The 17,192-nt window shown below is 41.3% G+C and overlaps 1 protein-coding gene across 5 annotated transcripts in view; it reads left to right on the top strand.

The window, feature by feature from the left end:
* Positions 1-17,192, top strand: part of THSD7B (thrombospondin type 1 domain containing 7B) — a 301,488-nt gene that overhangs the window by 164,817 nt on the left and 119,479 nt on the right. For all 5 annotated transcript variants that reach the window (XM_042041089.1, XM_042041087.1, XM_042041088.1 and 2 more), the window contains exons 10-13: positions 1,826-2,060; positions 3,774-3,889; positions 9,444-9,576; positions 10,592-10,695. In XM_042041089.1, coding sequence (XP_041897023.1) covers positions 1,826-2,060; positions 3,774-3,889; positions 9,444-9,576; positions 10,592-10,695 — 588 coding nt within the window. The remainder of the gene's footprint in view (positions 1-1,825; positions 2,061-3,773; positions 3,890-9,443; positions 9,577-10,591; positions 10,696-17,192) is intronic.

The following is a 17,192-nucleotide window of genomic DNA, read 5'->3' as shown; positions in this document are numbered from 1 at the left end:
CTGTTGATGAAACTTGGGGGACCTGATTTAAATCAGGTTTTAAAAGATAATTCTTTATGCAGCAAACTTCTGAAGCTTGGTGCAAGGGGAGATTGCAGAGCAGGCATTCTCAGCAGGTGTAAAATGAATTACAGGAACTGCTGAACATCATAAAATAAATCTGTAAATGGTTACTGGAACGGCCAGGCAGAGGCATGTTGTCCTTCTTTCTTTGTACAAAAGTTGTCAATGAACTGCAGAAAGTGGGCAGGCCCTTGTGTTCCTTATAAACAGCATCTCCTGCTTGCAGTGTTGCAGGCAAGTTTGGATGAGCCATTTCTTACTATGTTAAGTTAAAACTGCCTCATTACTACTCTCTTGTGTTTAGGAAAGCTTCCTGAACATACTGTAACTAACGTACTATTGAGAAAAAGCCACCCTGATTTTTCCCTGGGAAGTTCAAAATTCGAGTTGGATATTTTCTTTAGATTTTGTTTTTTTCATTCCAAATGGATCAGGCATTTTGCCATTTGCTTGTTACAATTATCTATTTTTAAGATGTGTCTCAAACACACAAGAAAAATAACTGGTTTGCATTTTTCCTGCCAAGTCAAATTCTTCAGGTAGTAAGTTACCTGGGGCATTTTCTACTCCATCATCGTACTAAACATTTCTGAGACTGAGCACTGTGTGGAACAGTCCATTTTCTTGAAAGGATGAATGGTAATGTGACATGATTATCCAGTGGGTTAGGTAATTTCTCTCTCTTTTTCTTTTCTCACTGCTATTCATTGTGGCCATTTGGGGCCTTCCCTTATTTCAGGAGGGTCAGTGCTGCAAGGCAATGGGCATCCCTTCGACATCCCTTCATCTCTGGTTGATTTTGGTAGGGTGTAAAGGTGCCCTGCACCTCGTGGTGTCTGGCCCCAACACTTCAGCTCTTTCAAAACCTGCAGCACTTTGGCTGTGTCCCAAGTTGTCCGAGTTCTCCTTCCTGGAGGACAGTAGTTTTGATTTTAGTAATTTTTGCTTCTTTCTTCCTAAAATGACAATGCTTACTGTTAAATTTCACTGCATTACTCCGTAGCTTTTGAGCTATGATGATCTGCTTTTATGGATAAATTCAAGCTGCTGGCTGTAGTGTTACAGCTTCTGGGGAGACTCTTCCAACTCCTGTACTTTGGGGCTTTGTCACCAGTTGCTGACAAAGTGCAGCAGTTTAGCAAAATCTTTGGACATGAGTTTGAAGGATGATGCTTCAGAGAAGTGAAGGCTTCATACTCAAAACGTGTCTTTCAAGTTTCCCCCTTCCTTGATTTGCAGATGTGGGTGTCATTTGATACATGCTGCTGTCATTACAGTTCAGCATCCTCTCCTGCTCAAATCTTTAAGGCAACGCGTGGAGTCCAAATATGAGAGAGAGATGCTTGCTAATCTCCTTGGGAGATTAGCAAGGAGAATGAACATAAAAATAATGCTTAATTTGTCTTTAAACCTGATTGCATGTTTGCTGAGTGATACTGGCATTTAAACGGAATTAACTTGGCTGTGTGTAGGAGTTATCAATAAAGTAACTCAGAAATATACTTTGCCTATTTCTGTTTCCATTATGCATTGGAATACAATTTTATGCAAGGCTAGTTTAATGAGGAAACAATATTTTAGAAGGTTGTTATTGCAGCCATAAAGGTCAACAGCTTTATTTAAGCTTTATTTATTTATTTTTTTTAGGGGGGGAAAAAAGAGAAGGTATTGTGCAAACCTGACTTTTAAAAAAAGGTTTCGATGTATTCCTTTTGTCACATGCCATGAGGTAAGGATATGGTGTTCTCTTGACCCTTTCCAGGTGGAAAAGCCTGTCCCCCTGAGCGAGCCCTGCAGGAGCAGCGTGCCTGCAATGAGCACCCGTGCGTGCATTTCTTCTGGGAAGCATCTCCCTGGAGCTCCTGCTCCGAGGACGTGCTGGGGACTGCGCTCAACGCCACCATCAGCTGGAGCAGGGAAGCCACCTGTGGGGTGGGCATACAGACAAGGAAAGTCTTCTGCATGAAGAGCAGCTCTGGCCAGGTCACTCCCAAAAGGTATTTAAAAAAAGCTTGTTAGTGTTTATTTATAAAATATGTTATGTAGAAAGGCATTTTCTGCAAGCGTATGGACTCTGCAGGATTGAAATAATTTTATATCAGGACTAATTTTCCAGTACTACTCCATCACTACTATGTTGTAACAGGTAAAGAAACCAACTATCCAGCTCATTTTAACTTTCCACGTAAATCCAGACAAAAGGCACACTTTCAGTGGTGGAGATTTTTTGCTGTAGCTCCTCTGCTACTCTAATTTACAGTTTTCTGCAAATATTTTCCCTGAAGGACAGGCATGAGGAAAATATGAAATACATTTGAATATAATGTTCAGCAACGCATTATTAGCAGGGCTCTAATAAAATAGAAAAAGTAAATAGATTTTGCATTGTATTTACACTCCAATAAGGCAGTACCATATGTGTGATCTGTATTGTTCAGCTGGTTTATATAACTTCCATAATGTGATAGCAACACAACAAAATTACGTATTCTGCAGTAGAAATATCCCAAATTTTGCTTTGCTTTACTAAATGAGGAAAATAAGTAGCACAGATGTGTTCCTTAATATCGAAAAATCAAGATGTTGCTAATTATTTTTGCACCATTAATGAGTCTAGAGACTTAGAACTGAGTTTTCTTTCTTATAGCAGCTCTCAAAACAATCCTGTTTGTATAAGCAGACTGTGCTGATTTTAGTAAAGTTAATTAAAATTCTTGAGGTTAATGGGGTTAATTAAATAAAAGGAAAGAAATCTAGTATTCATGTATGTCTCAAATGCATTGATATGCTTGAACTTTACCTAATTAAACATACTGTTTATAGAGCTGTATAATGCCTAAGATAGTTGTTTGCCCTCTCCGCTTTTGAGGTGGTGTAAGAGGAAATGGAACTGAAGGGGGTAAGTAAACACTTAGGGAGCTGAATCATGGTTTTAAGATTTGTTTTTTTCTTGTAGGAATTAGTGGCATATTCCTCCTTCAAATGGGATCATTTTGGGTTGCATGCATTACTAAGTATTGTTGAGTGATCTTTTTAATAGAAATTAATAAGGAGTGAGAAAGAGTAATTCCCTTCTTGTTCACCCACTTGATATGCAAGATCTGCCTGATCCCATAAAATTGTCCCTTTTCTGTTCTTTGAGTCCTTATACATTAAGTGTGTCTTAAACTTTTATTAGTATATGTATGACACGTTTTCTGTGTAGGAGTTAAAAATGAATGAAGAAAATCACAGTGCTCTTCTTACTGTATTCACTTGAAACTATTTTTGTATTCCTTGGGGGTTGAAAGTTGAGGAATATGTCATCAGCCCTTACAGACAGATGGTTTGAAGGCTGTTGCATATAGTGCTATAACAGGACTACTTTATAAACATAACTACTCTGTTTCTTTGGTAATAAATATATCTGTTTTACTCCCATGAGCTTTGTGGTTTTGATGTCACAGACAGAGTTACATTTAGCCTGTAGTCATCAAGCTGAGCTCCCCATTTAAAAAAAAAAAATTCTTCTTCTTTTTTTATTCCTTGAAATGTACTAAATTCAGCTGGGTTGCATGAGTGTGAAGGAGAAGAAAAATAAGGCTTGCTCTGGCCAGAAGCGGTGTCTTTGGTATGGCAGTATGCTCACAGCCCTGTGAAAGTCTTAGGAATAGAATCTTTCTCCATGGTTTTAACTTTCTCTTTTGTTTTACCCATGTTTGGATCCGTAGGTGTCCCGAGTCCATCCGGCCGGAGGCAGTGCGGCCGTGTCTCCTCCCCTGCAGGAAGGACTGTGTTGTTACCCTGTTCAGTGAGTGGACGCCCTGTCCCACAGCCTGTCAGCCTGGTAAGCCTTTAAGAAGTCAAAATTTTGGTGAAAAATTAGGGAATTGGCCTAGAAACATATGGCAGATGAAGTTTACACCAGTCTAATAATTTTTAGGGCATTCATCTGCATGAGTTTTGGACGTGAGCACTCTGGACCTTGACTTTTGAGCTGATGTTCTTGGGCAGGTGGGATCCTTGTGAACAGCTTGGGAGATGTAAATTCTCTCTGCTGGGAAAAGTTCCTTCTGGTTTCTGCCTTCAGTCAGAATTCCAAGGCCCCTATGCTGTATGGCTGCACATGGAATTGCTTACATATGAAATGTAATTCTCTTGACCAACCTGGCTGTACATAACAGGGTTGTGCAAGTACCTCTCGTGCTTTGTGTTTTCTCAAGGGCCAAACATCTCTTTAATCTTGTTGGTTAACTTTGAGGCACTGAGTGTACAACGAAGTTTCTTTATAATCATCTATTGTTGGGTTTTCTGACAAATTTGTGTGTTTCATTAATTATTCAGATGAAAGTCTGCTCAGTTATCAGAATATTTCATTTTTGTTGGAAGTTTCCTTGCCCTTCAAAGATTCTCAGTGAATGCTTTATCATAGTCCTTGTTAGATTTTACAGGAAAATTAGTTGCTTTCTAAAACAGTGAATCCTGTTTTAATTAGCAATTTATTTTTAGACTTTAAATGAGCTGCCTATGAAGGAGTAGAATAAATTACCTGGTAAATTACTTTGTTTATTAAATAATAGTCTACAATTAAAATGAGAAGAAATTAATTATTTAACCTCCTTGGCAGTGTTATCATTTTAATATAATTCTAAATTAAAACTTCTTAGATGAGGGAGTTTGTTTTTTCCTAAATCTGTTATTGATATGGCCGCATTGCAAGGTTCTTTTTTTTTTAATTTGCATTGCACAATTAAAACCTCAGCACGGTAATGAAATTTCAAAGCCACTATACATACATGAGTTGTTAGGAGTGTTGTTTTTTTTTCATAGAAAAGTTGTATTTAATGAAAGCAATATACAGATGGTGAATTACTAATCAGATCAAGCACGAACAGGTATTGCTTGGCAGATTTAAAATTAATTGTGTACCAGCAGAAGATCAGAACTTAGACAAACATGGAATCACTAAATCAGCTTTACACAAAACTTTACCAGTTGAGCTGTCTGTAGTTTATCTGAGGAAATACATCTGAGTTTACCATCTGACAATAAAAAAGCTGACATTTTCCCTACATTTAAATGTCATCAGACAACTGTCTGTCTTCTGGCAGAAGATTATCTCCTGCCTCAGAAGTGCAGACAGCACTGAACCTCAGGGCAGTAACAGATGGACGGACAACATAATTCACAAAGGAAGTGCCCCCGAATCCAAGCACCTGTTGGGGAGGCAGGAACTGCGAGGTTGTTGCAAGTTATTGATTCTCTGCCGTTTCAGATACTTAAAGGTGGCAACTGTCTACTGCAGTCTCTATAATGTATGTTTTACCTGGTCTTTGAGGATGGATTGAATAAAGAATCAAAAAATCAGTAGGGTGGTTTCAGAATATGAAATGGTCTGAATGAGCAGCAGGTAGATTTTCCTCTGCTTTTCTGAGGGTGAAGGTGGCCTGGAGAGGTAACTGCTTTCAGCATGGGTGAGGTGCTCCCTGGTCTGTCAGCATAGATGTAAAACAGGGAGTTTAAAAAAAGCAAGCAACTAACAATAAATTTTTCATCTCCCTTCTGAAAATAGATGGTACCTGTAAGTACCTCGTCTCTTCTGGGCATTGGTGGTACAGGAGGAAGGTTAGAAATTTCACAGTCACTTAATTCTCTAAACAAGTTTACATGAAATGTTAGATAGTAGCTGTCCTGTTTTCTCCCCATGCCTTAAATCAGATTTGAAATGAGATGGGGTAAAAGTGCATAAAATGTATGGTGTGCCACAACAAGAAATTCCAATGGCCTCTACCTTGTGTCAGTCCATGATCTGCCACTTCCAATCCTCATAAACACCCAGCTAGAGCTGGTCAAAGTGAAAGACTTAAGAGCTCTTATGTCTACAATGATGTTTGACACAGCACTGATTTTGGTGACTAAAATCTCTGAAAATCTCTGAAAATCTCAGAAAAATTGTCCTTGTTTTTTGTGTGAGCAGAGTCTTGTGTTGACCAGACTCTGCCTTTCCGTCTGGTCAGGAGCAGAGCGTGAAACTCAATGTTTTCTGTGGAAGCTGGACCAGATACAGCACATGTTCCAGGAGTGAAAGGGATTTTGTCCCTCACCTGAGAATGGTGGTGCAGCTCTCTGAGCCCTGGGCAGGGAAGCCCTGGGGGTGAAAGACAGAGGAAGGAAGGATACGAGATGCAGGGAGGAATAAGAGTGGGTTGGTAGGAGTTCTGTGGCTCTGTAAGGAAGGAGAGTGGAGTCTGGTGGCACAGGGATGGGGAGTGGAAGCAGAGGTAAGGCACCCCTGAAATTCTCAACAGCATTACCTGAGTTGCAAAGTCAAGGACACAAGTTAAGATGGTTCTCAGATCTTCAGGCCTGATTTTTTTTTAGGAGGGCAGACCATGCTTGAAATCAGTTTGGCTTTAAAAGGATGGTCCTCCACAGTTCTAGTACTCTGGAAAAATCAGGCTATAGCAATTTAAACTGAAAATATAAAAATTATGCTTATTAACATTTGTAAGGAATGCTATAGAAAAGCCAGTGAGGAAATTCAATTTTGAAAATGGGGTTTGAGTAAGGTGCAATAAATGTTGAGGATAATTTAGTTTCTTGAGGTGGAGAAAATTACTGTGGGAAGCTCATTTAGATTTGGTCCTGATTAATAGGAAGGAAATGGGTACGATTCTAATGGTGGTAGATAATTTGAATGAAAATCATCACAAAATGATAGAGTTCACGATTCTTGGAAGTGAAGGATAGCAATATCAACAAGACATATAAAAAAGAAAAAGATAGGCTTCAAAAAACTGAAGGAATTGGTATCTACACCTCTTGGGAACACGTTCTATGCAGACAGGAGTGCAGAAGACCTGGAAACTCCAAAACAGCCTGTCCAAAAGCCTGAAGCCCTACTGGACTGTAATTTCTGTTCTGAAACTGTGCTAATAGCAAGCCAGTAGCACTGGGGAGCAAGGCATGTGTAGGTCTGTGATTTGCAAGCTCAAGGTTCAAACCATGATGAGAGAACACCACACACATCTAGAGAAGCCCTTTTTTGTCTTACTACCAGAGTTGTTCAGGATCTTGTTTTCTTTTGCATTGTCATATTGTTTTACAAAGATTAGAAGCAAGAAATCAAGAATGCAAACTAAGCTAGAGGATATTAGGTAGTGGAAATTGCATAAATGGATTAAAAGTAAAGGGAAACTGAATGAAATGTACTTTTTGAGAAATGAGAGAAGCACAATATTGGCAATGTGCAGTTACTGCCACTGTTTCCTGTCTGCAGCCAGGAGAAGAATGGACTAAGGAGTGTTTCCATTGGGTAGCTATTCCCATGTCAGTGAGGTTGTGTGAATAAGAAGGAAGTAGTAAAGTAATTCCAGAGCATCGCGTGACTGTCTTATGGGTGAGAAATTAAGTGTTAAAGAACTAGAACTCAATAATACCAAGGCAAACCAAACCAAAACTCTCCCTTCACCTCCACTCCCCCAAAAAGAAAGGTCAAGAAAATTGTAGATTACTCATCCTAACTTCATTATGTAGAAAGCCACAAGAACAAGTTATTACTCAAGATATAAACATTTCAAAAATCATATTGTAGTAAACTGGCCAGTAAGGAGTTATTGAGAACAAATTGTCTCCAATAAATTTAATCTCCTCTTATTTTGACAGTGTAGCTGTTCTAATTAAGGGAAGTGGTAGATTTTTGACACAATAAACTTTTATCAGGAAGCTGAGGAACAGTGGCTTAAATTAAATCACTTTTAAATGGGTACTCAGATGCTTTAAAAATCTCACAGTGGGTATCACAGTGAAAACAGTCTGTGTGTGTCTCCTTTACTGCCCGTTATAGAGTATTGATACACGTTGATAAGATCCTGTGAGCCTTCCCTCCTGAATAAAAGTCAGCAGTTAGAAATGCTAAAACTCATACTGGGCTTGTCAAATTCCTGGGCACATTGTATGTGTATGTAAGACCCCTGAGGGGTCACTGTGCTCTGCCCTGGGGAGGCTGCAGGTCCGTGGGCACAGTGTTGTGAGAAAGTGAGCAATGAGAGGGAATTGAATTGGACCTACAAAGGACTGGGATTGCTTAGAGAAGGGAAAACTTGGAGTGGATGCAAGGCCTTGCAATTTTGTAAAGGTTATACATTAGGTGACAGGGATAAACTCTCTTCTTCATGTGGTGGACAGAAGATAAAACAGTTTAATTTACGGGAGTGATGGTGTGGGCTAGATTTTAAGAAAAGGCTCTTTGTGGGGCTTTACAGGCACCAAATCAGACATGTGAAAGGAGACTGTAGGAAGCTGTAGAGCTGCCTTAGGTAGTGGCTGTGAAAGAAGTGCTTTTCCTGCCCCAGGGCAGCAGCCATGGTGAGCAGCCTCCTGCCAGGTCCAGTGTCCTTTTGCAGTGGTCTCACGGTGGTGGCACATCTGCCAGTGAAGGCTTGTATGACTTGGTATTTCTAAAGCCAACATTTTTCTTGGCTCTGTGCTTGTACTTTGTGTTCATGGTGTGACTTTTAAGTTTTCCTTGTACTCCATTGTAGTTTTACTGCTGCAGCTTTGCCCATATTCTGAGCTGGAAGAATAGTACTCGTAGTGGGTTTGTTGGCACATTGCTTTCCTCTTTCAGACAAACTTGATTAAGTCCACTATTTAAAGATGTTTACGTGGTCTGTAATCCTTTAAGGAGTTCTCCTGAGATCCCTTTTTACTTTTCTAGCACCTGTTTTTGAAGTGTGAGTCAGTATCCAGAGAAATACAAATGCTATATGCAGTGGTTAAACCAGCTCTCAGTTTGCACTTACCGCTTACACAGCCAAGGATTGTGTTTGCTTTAGCTGTAGAGATAAATAGATAAATCTTGTTCTTGTCTTTCCTGCTGCATTCTGTGCCATGGATTTTGTGAACTGTGTTTCTAGATGGATTGATCTTGCATCAACACAGGTTAAGTAAAGAGTTAGCCTCTGTTGGTTGCAATGGTTTTCCTATCAGGAAGTTATCATCTCTAATTTCTAGAGCCATAAAGATGGGTTACTGGTAGCAGCCTGAGACCACCTGAATGTGTTCTCAGAAACAAAACTTTCTATTATGACAGTTTATTTCTTTGGTTTTAGTCTTTTCCCTGGTTAAGATGTTTATTTTCTTGTTTACTTATTTTTTTACTTGATTTGGTCTTCTGTTAAATAGACGTTTTTTGATGCATCTGTTAGGCTGTTGATCTATCAACCTTCCAGCAGCTATCCTGCTGAACTACTGGTAATTTCAGAGGAAGAAATGTTACAGAGTGTTCACAGTTTCAAAATATAAATGAAACACAGAGCATGTTTCTAACCAAGCCAGCTAAATCACTAACTTGGGGTGCCAACTGTGCCTGAAAGACAACTTCTTTGTTTGCTTTTCAGGCAGTGCCACTGCAGTTAAGCAGTCCCGGTACAGGATTATCCTTCAGGATTCTGCCAGTGGGGGACAGGCGTGTCCGGACACCTTGTATGAGGAAAGAGAATGTGAAGATGTTCCCACCTGTCCAGTGTATAGGTAAAAACTGTTAGCTTGGAATAAGTCTCTAGTGGGTGTCCACTTCTCCAGAAAGGACTCTTGTCCCGCACAATTTTCACCAGAAAATAACATAATGTTGGAAAATGCAGAGTTTGGAACAGATAATGTACCTTGCAAAATGTGTAAGAGTAGAGTTCAGATGGAGATATCAGTAGATTCGGCATCATCAGAACAACCACCAACAGACAGAGCTCCTAGAAATGGTAACCTCGGGGTCTGAAGTGTGTAAGGAAGCTGTTACTGGGAGCTCCCCCCTCACTGTATCTAAAATCAATGTAAGCTATTTTGGGACCACAAGCCCTAGAGTGCCTTAATCATAATTGCATTCTTATTGCAGAAACTCTTGTCTTTTCCCCTGGTACTCTCCCTCCAGTGAATAGTACACACTTACAAAGTTCTGATTAGACAAATAATACAATAGAGCAGCTACTCACTGCTCTTCATTAAGATTCTGTGGGCCATCTGTTGTGCAATATTAGTAAATAGAAAACCGTTATATCTTTGCATGTGAATCTCCAGCCTGTACATCCCACAGGAGGTGGTCCTGGAACAGAGTGTGGAGCTGAAGGCGGTGCCAGGCAGGGGACACAACGCTCTGCTCTGCCTGGTGCCGTGGAAAGCCGCTTCCCGGTGTTGCTGGCTGGCACATCTGTGAGCATGGAAAGCAGGCTGGGGACATCATCAATTGTATGAGAACAGGAGGAGAGCCTGGTGACAAAGCCCACTGGAGCTATTTCCTATGTATCTTACGTCACTTTGAACCATGTCCTGCAAAAATGAGAAAAGGGAATGTTGTAGGAGGAGGATGTAGCTCCCTAGAAGCTGAACCTGGCGTCTGAATTTCAGTTCCCAGTGCTTATTTCAGGAGTAATTACAGCTTTGCGACTCCAAAGTCCCCACAGCATATTACGATTCGTAGCTAGAGTTTGTGCCTGGGTTTGTGTTCCCTGTCTTCCAGTTCTAACCACTTGAGTGTTTGCTGTTCCTGCTGCAGGTGGAAGAGCCACCGCTGGAGCCCCTGCGTGCTGGTGCCAGAGCCGGTGAGACAGGGCCTGCCAGGGCAGAGCGAGGCGTGTGGGCACGGGCTGCAGTCCAGGGGTAAGATTCCTCCATCCAGCCCCGCAGCGTTTGAGGTCTTGGATGTAGCATTTAAGTAAGGTCTTTGCTCTGTTGCAGTAGATAATTTGGAAACTAACTGAAGTACTTTATGACATAAAGTGTTTTGGGAACTTCATCCGTTATACAGTTCTGCTGTGCTGGGATTTAAAGTACCACTAACGCAATATTGTGGAGTATAGGGGGATATCTGTGCTTGATGTTCAAATATCTTAACCTGCTCTTCTGCCCAAAGCTGAAGCGTGTGAGCTTTAAATGAATTATCTATAGGCCTTTATGAAGTAATCCATTCTTTGTGCTAAAAATGGAAAGGATAATTTCCTCATGATTTTGAATTTTACTAATGATTTGCCTGAGGCCTGATTTTCATTAAGACTGTTGAAGAAGTTCAACGTGGGTAAAGGGTTTGGGCTTCTGCCCTTGGCATAATTAAGCATTTAGAAATTAGTGGTCCCATTGTCTGAACAGAAGTGTTGAGAAGAATGTCATTTTTCAGAGTGTGCATCAGAGTCTGTAGTGGTGGCTGCAGATGGCTGGAGATGTGGCTGTTATCAGTCTCTGGGAAATACAATGAAACCTTTTACAAAAGGTTATTTTTATTGAAAAAAATTGCTATACAGGTATGCTAACTGAGGAAACTTGACATAATAATTTACTCCTTCACAAAGCTAGAAGCTATTCTTTAAAGATGAAATGAATTTCTTATATAATCTGGAAACAAAGGAAAAGAAAGAAAAGCCCTGACAGTATGTGGGATGTATCTGAAAGAAGAAATGTGTTTTAAACTGAAACTCAAAGGAGTAAATATCTTTAACTAGGTTTTGACCACAAACCTTTCCACAAGGTTTTCAAATCTGTAAATTGTATTGTTCAGTCTCTGTGTGAAGGGATGGTAATCTTTATGTTCTAGTAGGTGCACGAACTTTGTGTTAATCATACTCTGACAGAATTAGAAGTATAGTAGAAGAGTATCACACTTGCTTTTACTCTGTGGAGAGCCCTCCAATAATTACCTAGGCTATGTGCTGTTCTAGGGTAATCGTGAAAAACATACCTTGGTGGGTTTAAGCAAAAATCATTTCAGTGCTGCATTCACTTTTTGTAATTAACTGTGGCTTTTGTAACAGCTTTGGTTTTCATAGTTACATGTAGAGATAGAACCACTCTGCTGGGTATTATTGAAGACGAGTGGGGTCTCAGGAAAATGAGTTCTCAGATGAAACCCATGGAAGAAGATTTTTAAAGATATTTTGTATGAACAAGGGAGCGATCTCCACAGAGAGATCAAACCCAGCTGCTGACTCTGACCATACTGTGTCTGGAAAAGAATCTGCTGGGTTTTCAGCAATTCTGTACTTTACCTGTAGAAGTGTTTAGTAAGGGAAACTTTCATAAAGGTTTTGTTAATACCTCTCCTTGCTGCTGCTTGGACTCCTCAGGAGTGTGCAGAGGTGCTCTGTGCTGTCGTGGAACAGCCCTTTAGCCAAGGGAGGTGTTTGCTTACACGCCTTGCAGGGGCTCTTCATCTTATAAACCTTGACACTGGGGGATTTCTGATCCTGTCATTCTTCACTGGGAAGGGGGTTTTGGATACACTTCTGAATTAGCATGTGAGATGGGGCTGGGGATTTGGGCTTGTTCAGTCTGGAGGAGTGTCTAGTGTGGAGTTCACAGATGAGATGGAGCCACACTTCCCAGAGGTGCACAGTGAATTAAGAGAAGGTAAATCATAGGCTGGAGTGAGAGGAACTCCCAGGTTGCCCAGAGAGACTGTAGATTCCTTGGAGATACTGAACAGTTAACAAAAAAGGTCTTGAGCAGCCTTTTCTAATTTTGAAGTCAGTCCTTCTTAGAGCAGGGATTGGATCTTCCGGGGTCCCTTCCATCCCAAATTACCTTGTATGAATGGTGCTGTGAGTCTCTGGGTGTTTTCAGGGGAATCTGTGCCATCAGCAGAAGAATCCCAGGTGTAAGAGATAGATGATGCCTTCCTGCAGTATTCAGGCATCTGTGAATGAGCTTGCATTCGAGGCATCACCACCACTCCACACAGTAATTGCCTTACATAATGTGCAGCATCTTTAACCAGTAAGGGCTTCTTCTCCAAAGAGTATTCATATGAATTTGCCTGGTTCCTTTTTTACCATGTGACAGCAATTACCCTTTTACCTCTGAAGATAATCAGTCTCGCTGTTCCTTGGAGCATCCATTTTTTAGATTTTTTTTTCTCTCTGTACCCTGACTGTCATGTAAAAAAGAGGATTTTAGTTTTCAGTGACTGTCATATCTAGCCAATTTTATAAGAACATTGAATTCACATAAATTGCTTCTAAAGAAAACCAGTATGTGTTTATGTGTACCTATTTGGGACAATGACTGTGCTGAGGGAAAATGAGGTCTGAAATGACTTTCAAGCTCCGTTCTTTCTCTCGGCTACATTCTGAGCTAGATACTTAGAGATCCTGTTCCACGAGTGTTTTCACTGAGACTGCATGTAAACGTACCGTGTAATATGCAGAAGATATCAGAGTTTGTCTGTGAATAATAAGCAGAATAGCCAGATGACAGCTGTCTGAAGCTGCAGTTCTTATGGTTTTATCTTGGAAAGATATTACACTAATTACAGTAGCATTTCATTTTTCACATCAGCTTCAGTGGACTGACTTACTCAGCAAGCAGTCCCATAGGAAAGGGAAAGGTAGCCTTTAGGACTAATAAATTAGTTGTTATTTAAACTTAATTGAGGCATGATTGGCAAAATGCCCCCAAGACAGGGCACTCAAGTAAAACAGGGTAGGAATATTGCTGTTGCTTGACAGTTACACAAGACAACATTTCTAACGGTAAATGAGGAGCTTTGCAAACTTCTGTGTTGCTGTACAGCTGTCATTTGCCTCCACCAGGAACTAATTTGCTGTGAGAAGAGGTCCTGCGCAGGGGTGAGGGCAATCCCAAGCACAAATACAGGCTGGATGAAGAATGGATTAAGAGCAGCCCTGGGAAGAAGGATGTGGGAATGTTGTTGATGAGAAGCTCAGCGTGAGCTGGCAATGCGCACTTGAAGCCCAGACACCCAACCTTGTCCTGGGCTGCATCCAAAGCAGTGTGGGCAGCAGGTGAGGGAGGGGATCCTGCCCCTCTGCCCTGCTCTGGTGAGACCTCACCTGGAGCTCTGCATCCAGCTCTGGGGTCCTTAACATAAGAAGGTTGTGGACCTGTTGGAGCAGGTCCAGGGGAAATCACAGAGATGCTCAGAAGGCTGAAGCACCTCTACTATGGAGGTGGGCTGAGAGAGTTGGGGTTACTCAGCCTGGAGCAGAGAAGGCTCCAGGGAGATGTTGGAGTCCCTTGCAGTGCTGTGAAGGGGCTTTGAGAGAGCTGGAGAGGGCATGGAGTGACAGGGCAAGGTGGATTGGCTTTAAAGTGACAATAAGTAGAGTTGGAAGAAAGTCTTAACTGTGAGGGTGGTGAGGCCCTGGCAGAGGTTTCTCAGAGAAGTTGTGGATGCCTCCATCCCTGGAAGCGTTCAGGGCTGGATGCAGCTTGGAGCAGCCTGGGGTAGTGGGAGGTGTCCTGCCATGGCAGGGAGATCAGAACGAGATGAGCTGGATGGTGTCCAGTTCAGCCCATTCCATGCTTCCATGAGAATCCCTTCTTCTGCAGGGGCACTTTGGTGACTTTCCTGTTCTCAGATGTTTGTGATGGAGGATCCTTCAGGAATGACCTCTCCTTTCAGTGCTAACATGAAGAGCCACCTGGGAAGTACACAATTTTTGGGGAAAAAATGTGTTGCTCGTTATAAGGGATTGTTAAGGTTTAATTAGTGGATGGAAAGCCTGTTTTAAGCAAGTGTCTTTGAAGGCTGCTTCAAACGCCATTGGTAGCGTAAATAGACATGTATTAAAGAGCAGACGGGTCTAATGAGACTCTGCATTAAAAACTGGTCCTGGAAATACACTGACAACACGATGATAAAAAAACAAGTTACTTTCCAAAAGCTGCAGCAATGGAAAGTGCCGTGTCTTATTTCTCCTGCTCCTGCCACTTTGCTTTGATTCATTTGGAGGATTTGACCATATTTTCCCCTGTTAATGAGACAGTAAGTCCTTCTCAGAGCTGTAGCTCGCCATCATAAGAATACAGAAATGCTGTGACACAGAGCAGGAAATATTTTTAGAGATAGTTTATTGATTTATGTACAGGAAAACAACAATGCAGACTCACCAATGCAGCAATAAGAAGCTACTCCTTTGCTTTGGAGAGCAGAACTCTCCCTGTCTCACGAGAGGGCACGGGATGGATCGATCCTGGACAGCCCCATTGAGCATCTCAATGGTGGTGTATTTCTTTTGGTTGCTCTGCTGTCAGACCACACAGGATGTATTTCCTTTCCTGCTTTAGCTGGGTTGTAAATTCACACCACATGGACTTTGCTAAGATGGTTAGTGTTAAATATAATCTGTTACAGTTGAAAAGCTGATGTATGAATTGACAGTGAAAACGTGGGATGCAGGCAGCACCAGACTAAAGCAATTCAAGGTTCCTGTCTCCTTCATTGTAGGTTTCTGGCTCTTGGTCTGGAGCTTTCTGATAGCTGTAGGGACATTGCAGACAAGACTGGTTTTAGACTGATTCAGACCAAGAGCTTATTATCATCATAAGAAAAAAATGGTAACAATCTTCTGTCTAAGTTTCCTGAGTGGGTCTAAATGCAGTGATAGTTCCAGTGAAATCTTATATAAAATATAGGCAGTACTGTGATCACAAGTCTAATAGTGACCAAGTTAATGCATCATATGAAGCAAGATGGAAGGATGAGTTTAGATATAGCCTGTTAAGATTGCATCTACACAAATATTTCAAACAGGTATCCTTTAGCTGTATTATCTCATGTATTATCTATCAGTAACCCTGTAATGGCCATATACACTGTTGTTGTTTCTCCTGAAATTATTTTGTGGTAACCTCTTTATAATGAGATGTGCCATCAAAAAAGCATCAGTGTTACCATATTTTTTTTTTGCTCATAAGTCACCCAACAGTTCTTATTCCCTGTTTGTTTTGTAGGTAGTTAATATAACTGCTGATTAGCTAAATTAGCACATCATTGTGATTTGAGTTGCAGAATGCTTTCTGCACAGAATTACCAATTTCAGGAGGTACATATTAGGATCCTGTGACAATTTACAGGCTGAAGGCAATGTGATAACCTGAAGTTTACAAGGAATGCAATTATGATAGTAAATGTGGTGGAGACTCGACTGCTTCAGTTCACTGGTGATGTTTTCTGAGTAGGGCTCTGTGGTGCAGTCCTGTGTCAATTTGTCCATCTGACAGCAGCTTACCTGTCACCAGCAGCTCCCTCCAGTATAAGGGGGGAGGTAGGACAGGTAGGACAATGGCACCTTCAGCCTTATTCTGAGTGATGCTGGGTGTTCATTAGTTGGTCAGTGTTTTTTCTGCTGGTTCTAGTCCAGGGTGTAACAGGTGGTTTCAGGGACACAAAAGAGCACAGTGAGCTGAACTTGACTGGTCCCAGCCAGAATCCTGGTCTGGAAGGCACCTATCTGGCAGCTGGTGGCACTGGGAGCAAATAATTGAGGGGAAAAATAATTAACCAGGGTAAAGACAGGAGGTGAGACTTGTCTGTGATCTGTTTGAAAAGAAAGTTGGTGAAGCAGAGTTTGTCTAGGACGGCACTGAGGTTCAGGAAGGAGATTGCCTTTCCAGGACGAAGAGCCTTGGTCTGTTTGACAGCCATGTCTGCCCAGGGCTCCACCAACAGTTCACAGATATAATTACATCATATTGCAAATTCACAAAGGATGTGTTGTATTGTTATCCTCTTGTTGCTGATAATGCAATTTTAGCTTATAAACACGCGGAGAGTAGCAAGGTGGTAAGAAACAACCAAACCAGAATTGATTCACTATTATTGTTTTTGATAATCTGATTTCTTTCCTTGACAAGGCAGTGGGCTGGAGGTCAGGCAATAATGTAAGTGAAAAGCAGCACAGATCATATTCTCTTGACTTCAGGAAGACATTGAGTCCAGTCCCATGCGACAGCCTCCCATGTGCAGTATGAGAGTATGACCTAGAGACATGCAGGGTGAGTTGCTTGTGCAACTTGTTGAAAAGACCCATTCCAAGCTCTGTTATCAGCTCTTTGCTGTCAGCCAGGAAGGCTGTTTCAGATGGCTTCTGATCAGATCCTGACAGCTTCCCACGGGACACACGCACCCTGGACTGTTGTCAGTGCTGTCACTAACAGTCTGGATGATGAACTAGAGAGCACATCTGTAACACATCTGGGTAACTGCAAATCATGAGTACTTTGAAGGGCAGACCAAAAATACATGTTGGATAAATTGAGCGTGCTCTGAAATCAGAAAAGTGAAATTTTTCATTTCATTAAAGAAAAAAAAGTCATATGCAGCACTTGCAGTGTAGAGAGGTGGGCAGCAGTACTGTAGAGGA

This window comes from Corvus kubaryi, unplaced genomic scaffold, assembly GCF_017639235.1.
Source record: "Corvus kubaryi isolate FWS band 111438036 unplaced genomic scaffold, C.kubaryi_AGA036_p1.0 37396, whole genome shotgun sequence".
In the NCBI taxonomy this organism is placed as follows: domain Eukaryota; kingdom Metazoa; phylum Chordata; class Aves; order Passeriformes; family Corvidae; genus Corvus; species Corvus kubaryi.
The sequence above is the reverse complement of the archived record's forward strand: the minus strand, read 5'-3'. Positions and strand labels throughout refer to the sequence as shown.